Source organism: Dipteris shenzhenensis, chromosome 9 (genome assembly GCF_047967505.1).
Source record: "Dipteris shenzhenensis isolate YYH24624 ecotype China chromosome 9, Dip_SZ_1.0, whole genome shotgun sequence".
NCBI classification, from domain to species: Eukaryota; Viridiplantae; Streptophyta; class Polypodiopsida; order Gleicheniales; family Dipteridaceae; genus Dipteris; species Dipteris shenzhenensis.
Window position 1 is genome coordinate 24,052,918 of NC_141604.1, and position 8,710 is coordinate 24,061,627.

Here is an 8,710-nt window from a genome sequence, read left to right on the forward strand (position 1 = left end):
AAAATTTGGTAATGATTGATAACTATTCTTTCTTAGTACTCTAAAAAGAATTATTTTTCTTTTTAATTTCTTAAATATTTTTTTTAAAATTGTGTAGGAGAAAGATTTGGGTAGACCACCATCATGTAATGAAGTGTTCTTTCAAGCACCTAAGTATAAAGGGAAGGATGTTTCAAAGAAGGGACATTTGCCCTCTTATGCAAGAGATTTTGTGAACTTAGCTCAGGTAAATAATTTTGGTATATTTGAACATCTCTTTTAAACTACCATGCTATTTTAAACTTATGTAATTTCTAATGTGAAACTAAAATTAGAATTGTATGTCCTGTTAGACTAATGAAGGAACATTTATTCCAAATTGCTTTGGCAATGTAAGTCGAGGACGGATGCCCGGTTACGGAATAGGTATGCCTTCACCATCTAGGAGTAATTCAAAGGTACTAAGGCAAACAGATATGGTAGAAATTCTATCTTCTCTTAAACAACAAATACAAAATGATATGGAAGCAAAGTTTCAAGAGAGGCTTCATGATGAGGTGCAAATACGAGTTCAAGAGTAGGTGAGCCAAGCGTTGTCCACCATTGTAGGTGGAAACAATCCTATAGCAACAAGAATCCTAGACAAGATCAATGGATCGTGCACAAATGTAAGTATGCATTGCAAGGTATTCATTACATTGAATGTTCCTTTTAGAAAAGATTTATGCTCAATTTAGAGAAAGCATCATCCTATTTTGTGATTTGTATCATAAACATTTTGAGTAATAGTAAATACTTCATTTTGTTAGAAAAACTTGCAATGTGAGAGACAAGCATTACAATCTAGTGATCTGTCTCTTTAAAACTTGAAGCAGGTATTGGAAATACTTTTATGCTCTCAGTTGATTTATCATTTCTTAAAATTTGGATATTCATTGAATGATGAATCGATATATTAACAACTATGATCAAAATATTTCAACTTTTATTCTTTGATGGTGTCCGGTTCATCAGGAGCCCTCGCAAGTATCTAGTAGCCCTTGTGCCAAAGTTGTAAGCAAATCAAAGGTATTGCATAAGGTGCACCGTGCATGTATATACTTTCTCTCTATTTTAATCTTTTTGATAGGAATTAAATTTTAAATATTAATTTGTTTCATCTTTTTACTATAACACATGTTATAGACTAATGACTACACTGATATATATTCTCTTTTATTTAAACAAATTATGAGTAGGGTGATGTGGCATGCAATGTTGAATACAGAGTTTTAGATTGTAAGAAAAGATAGATCAAGAAAATGATATATGATAAGAGTTGATACTAAAATATTAACTGATGGATAAATTTAATTAACTATCTTTTTATTAAAGACTAATATGTTGCATGTATATTATCTTTTCTTATGTATAGGGAAAAAATGACTCGAGTACTTTTAATTTGCAAAATGGAATATTCAAAAGACGAGGCCATAAGCACATGAAAGAGGTACTCTCTATGTGTGTGCGCGCGCGCGCGCGTGTGTGTGTCCCTATGGCAATGTCATTTGTTTTGAATGACTAGGAAAATAGTACCATGGAGAGAGGAATAAATCTTCCCAATAAGGCCAAAAAAAAAATCTTCTCTCAAGGCGGTTTCGAAGAGGTATTTATCTCTTTATCTTCAATACTTTAATATCATTGCTTTAATCAGAGTTTTGTTGAAACATGTCAAATATCTTTTTTTAAATATATAGCTTAAAGAATAAATTCTTTAAAGGTTAGGCCAGTGATAATAATTACTGAATTGACATGTTAGATACTTAAAATTTTCCCTAAGCCACTTGTTAATTTACAAGGTAATAAGCATATGTTTCAAAAAATCATGGCATACTGGGATTTTCTTATGTAATGAAAGTGATACCTTGGGAATTAACAATGATGGTTAGATGAGCCATATGTGTCAAGCTTTTATTCAAAAAGATGATACCCACTTGTCATTTTTGTACGATTGTGCTATGTGGTTCTAAAGAAGCACTATAACTGGTCCCATTGCCATTTTTTCTACGTAGATTGTCTTAGTGCATATTGTTGCCTTTGAGTCTCAACATGCTTCTAAGAGCATGTACTCAAGAGTACTCATATGAGTAGCATATGACTCATCATGGGCTCAATAGGTTCCCCCAATAGGAGTAGATTCACTAATTCCAATTCTGATAGCAACTTATATACAAGAGGGTATTTTAGTCTAAGGAAATATAGAGGAGGGTTTTTTAATCACCCTTGTGAATGCACATGGTATGGGGTACTTCCATTTAGTGACCCACCAACCCCCTTTGTCCAAAAGATTGCCTACCACACGTGTGACTAGGCTAAAGGTCTCTCTTTTTTTAATTAGCATATATATAGTTCTATAGTTGATCAGCACGAGTTCTTAATCCCTCTTTTCATGACAAAATCATGAGATGACTTTGTGAAGGAAAACTCAACCAGCAAATATGTATTTTATCATTGATTTTGTTTTGTGAGCTAAAATTCCACATTTAAAAATCCCAATGTGTATATTGCAAGTTTTAATGAGTTGTGCTTGGTCTATTATCCCTAAGGACTCACAACTAATCTTGATTGTTTAAAGGAAGAAAGGTTCATTTGCCTCAACTTTTTTCATACATATTTACATGCCCTTCAATTGCACTTCGTTGTTAATAGTGCTAGATATCACATGCTACCATCTCACTAACTAATGTATTTCTCATTTTCTCCTTACATGTTTGACGTGCTTTATTATTGACATAAACATCAATGTAATGAGATGAATCCATAATATATGAACTAAATATTCTTATTTTGTACTTCAACATTAAGATATAATGGTATTGTGTAGACACTCAACCATGTAGTCAAAATTTATATAACATAATTTGGTATCTTATATTGAGAATAGAATGTCTCAAGAACATGATTATGTAGTGTGGTGTGGCAAGTTGATGGAGTGGATGGGATTGCTGCTATGGTACATTAGGAGATATAATTACTTTGATATTGAAGTTGAACTTGGGCAAGTTCATCTTCTATGTCAAAGTTGATGGTATGGATGTGATTGCTTGTATGGAATGGTAGGAGATACATGGGATGGTAGGAGATATATGGGATGGTAAGAGATATTTGGAATGCTAGGAGATATAATGACTTTGCAATATAAGTTGAACTTGGGCCGAATTCATGTGCAATACTTTGTGTCATACAATTTAATGTCGACAAATAGTTGGGCGACAACATTCCTATACGAACCATTTACGTTGCATTCATGATTGTGGGGTCCCATATATGAAGTTCTAAAAGCTCAATCTAGAGGCATCATGTTCATTGTTTATGTCCATGCTATGATGTGGCTTAAATGAACTTTAATTTTTAGATGTGAGATGGTAGATCGTAGACTTTTAGATAGACTAAGATCGACTTGTTTATCTCAAGGACGGTTGATACCTTAAAATACCATGGAAGTGTGGGACCATGCAATATGTAAATGACATAATAAGAGGGTTGGGTGAGGGATGAGAAATCAAGAGGAAGGTGCATGTGTCTTGCTAAAGGAAGAGGAGTTCATGATCAAGCAAGAATATGTGAAATATTTGGAGGAATTATTAAGGGTCCTAAGGTTTGCTCAAGTTGAGTTAGTGTTCATATAGAAAGGTGCGTTGATAAAGATGTGGGGTGTGGCACTTTGTGAGGTGAGGATGTATAGTGAAGTCTTTTTACAATACTTTTAGCTGTTAAGATTTGGTCATGCATGAAAGAGACATCCTTACCATTTTCGAAGTTTAAACCTAAAAGGTGTGTGACATAGATAGACATGGAAGGGCTTGAAGGTAATGCTTTAGGCTTGTTTAGCATTGGGGCATTGTGTGCAATTGCTTGAATACAATAGAGGGAGATTAGCTGACTTGGCACTAGATTTTTGAAAAGGAAAGGAAAAGAGTATAGGTATGTGACAAGTAGAGCTTGTGGAAAAGTCTTTAAACGTTGTTTTAAAAAAGTATTAATAATAAATAGCCGGCCTTAATCATGAAAGATCATATTATAAAAATCTAGCCACCTATAGGAGGAGGGAAACTATAGGTGGGGAGAAAAACTATAGGCCAATCTCATAAAGGATACTACTCCTGGGGAAGTTGGAAGGGGGACATGATCTGTGTTAGAACTGAGGAAATGTAACGTTTGTTAAGGTCCTGTTTCCACAAAGGCGAGGTGCGATGGTGGTGTGAGCACTTGGGTGGCAGAAAGAGTGTTTAGAATTTTGGTTGATTCGTCTGCGCACCGCCGAGAGGTGTAACACCGGTGAATTGATTCTCGGCCTTTGACTCCCGATGCGTGTGGAAAGAGGCCCTAAAACATGTTAAGGGGGAAGGGAAGAGACACCCTTAGTGAAAAGCCCAAGTTAGGAAATTCTAGAAAAGAAAATTGCGAGCGGCTGAAGCCGTGAGCGATTTTATTTTTAAGAAATTTTGACTATGTACGTTTCACGGACATCGAGGCTCCACGGAAGGCTCCATTTTAACTTGCAATATTAGTACATGTTATCATTTCGTTGTCCTGCTATGTAGGATAGCGACGTTCGAGGTTTTTCTGACCTTGAAAGCGACATGAAAGCTTCGTCAAGCATGATGGTGACCAGCAGGACTACGGATCGCAACTTCTTTAAAAGAAAATCCTTTAATCGGACGGTTGGCGTGATCTTACGCCCGACCGTCGACCTTGACAAATAGTAAAAATGTTGAAGAAAGCGATATGTTTTTGCCCCTAAAAGAGGAAGAAGCCAAATATATTATAGAAAGGCAACAACAAATGTTTGAGAAAGCGATATTTTGTGTGATTTTAAAAAAGCCAAGAAATGGAAAGACGAACGAGGAGAGGCCACGTGGGTGGACGGTGCGGCCTTCTTCTCGAGGCAAGGGGGACGGGCGATTGCCAGTGGGATGTCGGGGAACGGCAAAAGCGGAGGGGGCGGTTGGTCGACGCTAGAATATCAAGCCGCCGGCGGCCGGGGCCGTAGACACGCGTCAAGGAGGTGGGGCCCACGCGGGGAAGGGTGACCGGTAGCTTGGACAGAGCCTTTTAATAAGCAGCGGAAGCCCGAACAGTTCTACACGTCGACCCAACGGCCATTCTGGCTTTTCCGTCTCTCTTTCAGAATTCGGCTTCCCGACGACTTCCTTAACCCTGTGAGAATCCTGCTTCCCGACGTCCGTTCCCTGTGACAATTCGGCTTCGCAACGTCTCTTCCCTGTCGGAATTCTCTGTTCCGATGTTCTTCTTCCCCTCATCTCCTAAAATTTGTGCTTCTCCCTTCCTCTCCCTTAGCCACTCTCGATTTCGTCCTCCTCCCTCCCCAAATTCTGAGTTTTTTGGCTATGGCTGCTGCAGTCCTTTCTCCTCAGGATTGTTTCTCATCTCCACATGGTCGCCGTAACCAGCAGTTCTCAGACGTAATTTACCGTTCAGCAAGTGCTCCCAGATCGGGACGACACGCCCTTCAGTGCTTGATCCCTTCTTCCTCATCTGATTCTGCTCGGCGGAACTCTAGCGGTGCTGTCATCGACGCAAGTTTGAGAGACGTCCTTGACTACCGAAATGGTTCCCCTGGCCTCTTACCGTTGCCGGATAACCGCCTCCACACTCGTCATTCTTTCTCCAGTCCCAAACATTTATCGTCTACCGCCTCACAATCGTCCAAGCGAACTACTGCTCCTCCCTCGACCACAAGCGCTCTTCCTTCTTCCTTTTCATCTGCCAAGCTAGCAGCCTCCCGATCATCCTCAGTTGGATTGCCGCCTCGAGGCTCAGCAGGCCGCGACAGGCCAAACTCATTGAGCGGCAGACTTCCTTTCAAGGCGGGTCAAGGTAGCGATGTGGGCAATAGGGATACTGCCTTCCTTGTGCAGCGCGATGATATTTCCTCAAAGTTTGTGGAAGAAAAAAGAGGTCTTGGAAAGAAACTCACGGGTGGAAGTGAGTACGTCAGTGATCTCAGGAAAAGATCGCATCTTGATTTTTCTTCTCGCCAGGGGCTTTTGGAGAAGGATGGCGTAACGTCCGCCCGCAAGGTTGCAGCAGAAGTACAGCGGAAGGAGGTTGAAGGCAAGAAATCCGGAAAGAGAAGGCAAGGCGAGAGGGGTCTCTCTGGGAAAGACGCTTGTGAAAAATCTGCAATCGTTACCATTTTGCAGAAACCGAAGGACAAGGAAGCTGCAGATGAACTCATAGCCAGTTTTTTAAAGAAGTTTGATGGGCATAAAGAGGAGAACCAAGGTGGTAGATGGGAGGATTCATCTTGCTTTAGAAAGCCAGAGATGAAGGCCTCCTCTGTAAATGCAGTCTTTGAGCTGGATGTCATGAAGAAAGATGGCCGATCTGAGAATCAGGCCACTTTTGTTCCCGGGATGGAGAATCTGCCACTGGGTGCTCAACGTTTGGCAGTATGTGAAAATCACTTTATGCCAAAGAAAGAAGAAACTTCTCATGAAGTTATCGACACCTCAGTTTGCAAAAGCGACATTGAAATGGAAGCAGCTGCAGGAGAGTTTTCCAAACATGTGGTTGGAAATGACAAGTGGCTTCCAATGGTGGATAATGAATGGTGGGCAGGACCTGCTTATTATAACTCTCCTCCTCCAAGCTCTCTTCCGCTTCCAAAATTTTCAATGAAGCAGTCAAGCACTTCCTCTGTAGAACTTTCACCTACCAGAGATCAATACGTGGAGAGTATGTCTGATCACTTGTCTTCAGTTGGAACTGTATTAGCCCCCTTTTCGTCGCAACTCAAGACTTCGGCTTGGTCTTGCTTGCCAATAAATGACCAGGAAGGCACATGGGATGTGGCATTTGCAACAAAGGATCTTAGGAGGATACTTAATTTGGACTCTTGCTAAGGACATCTCTGATCTCCTACTTTTTGTGACATGATCTCTTAGCACTAAAAGGAATGTTCTGGTGAACAAGGGGTGTGGCTGCGCCTTGTTATTGGGTATGGAAGTAAGGCTTGGCTGTTCAGTAGGTAGTTCAGGGAAATGAGGTCGACAAGTAAGCTGGCCTTTCTGGACTCCTCTCTGTCAATATTGTAGGAGGCTGTAGGATTAGTCTTCTACTAAAAGTGTAGGTGGAGGGCTGTAACAGTCTGCGTAGTGGTATGGCATATTTAGATCTGGTTTCACAAAACCACTTGGAGATTTCACTGTTGCATGGAGTTTTTGACATGCATCAGTGTAGACAGCTAAGGTAAATACGGAAAGGTCAATGTATATTGAAGTTTTTGATGGAAATTCTGAGTAGGTCTTGTGCTCACTCCCATAGAGTACTGGGTCTTCTGCTTTGGCCCACCATGCAGCGGTGCTGCTTTCAAAACTACTAATGAAGGAGTGTGTTGCTAGTTGGCTACCGTGGACATGATATAAAAATCTCTGAAGAAAAACTATGGATTGGATGGACAATAAGGATGGTTTGAGGAGTGGGAGTGGTATCCCTACGCTTTTTGTGGCGCATTGATGAAGTGTTGCTCAAATGTAGGTGGACTAAAGGACGCTCAGGACTCAAGCTTAGCTCACAGAAATCTGGCAGGAGTTTGTATATGTGCAGCCTGCTACCTGCTGGATCTGGTGTTTTTTTCTACGAAGGCATGAAGGGCCTCTTCATTTTGGAGAGGGTATCAGCAACCTGTTGTATGCTAGGCCAGAAAGTAGTATCACTAGTTGTAAGTTATCTAGTTGGCTTCTGAAGTATATTTCCTGTGTGGAAACGATGTCCAGGAGCTCCTCTCTTTGGACTTAGTGATGTAACTTATATTATGGGTGTAATTTTCTTATTAGGCTAGTAAATACTTTGGTTTGTATTATGCAGTTGGCTTCTGAAGTATATTTCCTGTGTGGAAACGATGTCCAAGGACTCCTCTCTTTGGACCTCTTAGTGATGTAACTTAAAAGGAATATTATGGGTGTAATTTTCGTATCAGGCAAGTAAAATATTTTGGGTTTTGTATCATGTTTTTTACAATATCTCCTGAGCAGACTTGCTCCTCCATAATTATAGATTGATGAATGCTTGTTATTATTTCACATATCTCCTGAAAATAAACTCTGGTATTACCAACCTCATGTAGCAATATTGTGAATCATCTCTTAGGAAAGCTATGGACTTGGGATTACTGAGATTTAAGAAGTGGCTTTTACCACAATAATAGTCTGGCAAAGTAACGAAAAATGTTGAGTAGCTTTGCCCTGAAGATATATCCTAAAACCAGGGTATGTACTAGTATGGTTGATGCTGCATTGTCTGCTTTGCTTACTCTATTGGATTGAGACTGTGATTGAGGATGTGGGAACCTCTGTTTGCACAACTCCTAAATTTCCACCACTTTTTCAATAAGGACTTGGCAGTCCCATTCATAAATATGGATATATGCTCAAAACTATATCCTCAGTTTGGATGACAGTTCCTTGTTTCAATGAATCTAATACACGATAGATGCGTGCACATTTTTTAACACTATGAACAGCTATGAATACTTTTTGTATGCAGTTCCTTGGTGCTATTGATTAAAATTTTGGAAACTCGTCTCTCCCCTATTCAACTACTCCTAATCGCTCCTGCTTCTAAATCTAAAACACTATTTCCACAAAGAACCACTCACAGATTGAATGCAATTTTACATAGAAAATTAGATTGAATGTAAGCGACCCAGAATGAATGATGGATCGGG

At 39.8% G+C, this 8,710-nt stretch overlaps 1 protein-coding gene across 1 annotated transcript; it reads left to right on the forward strand.

Moving 5' to 3' along the window:
• The first annotated feature begins 5,117 nt into the window (after nucleotides 1–5,117).
• LOC147898399 (uncharacterized) lies at nucleotides 5,118–7,846 on the forward strand. Its single transcript, XM_087379313.1, has one exon. The coding sequence runs from the start codon at nucleotides 5,370–5,372 to the stop codon at nucleotides 6,885–6,887; it is 1,518 nt and encodes a 505-aa protein (XP_087235439.1). The 5' UTR covers nucleotides 5,118–5,369; the 3' UTR covers nucleotides 6,888–7,846.
• Nucleotides 7,847–8,710: the final 864 nt, after the last annotated feature.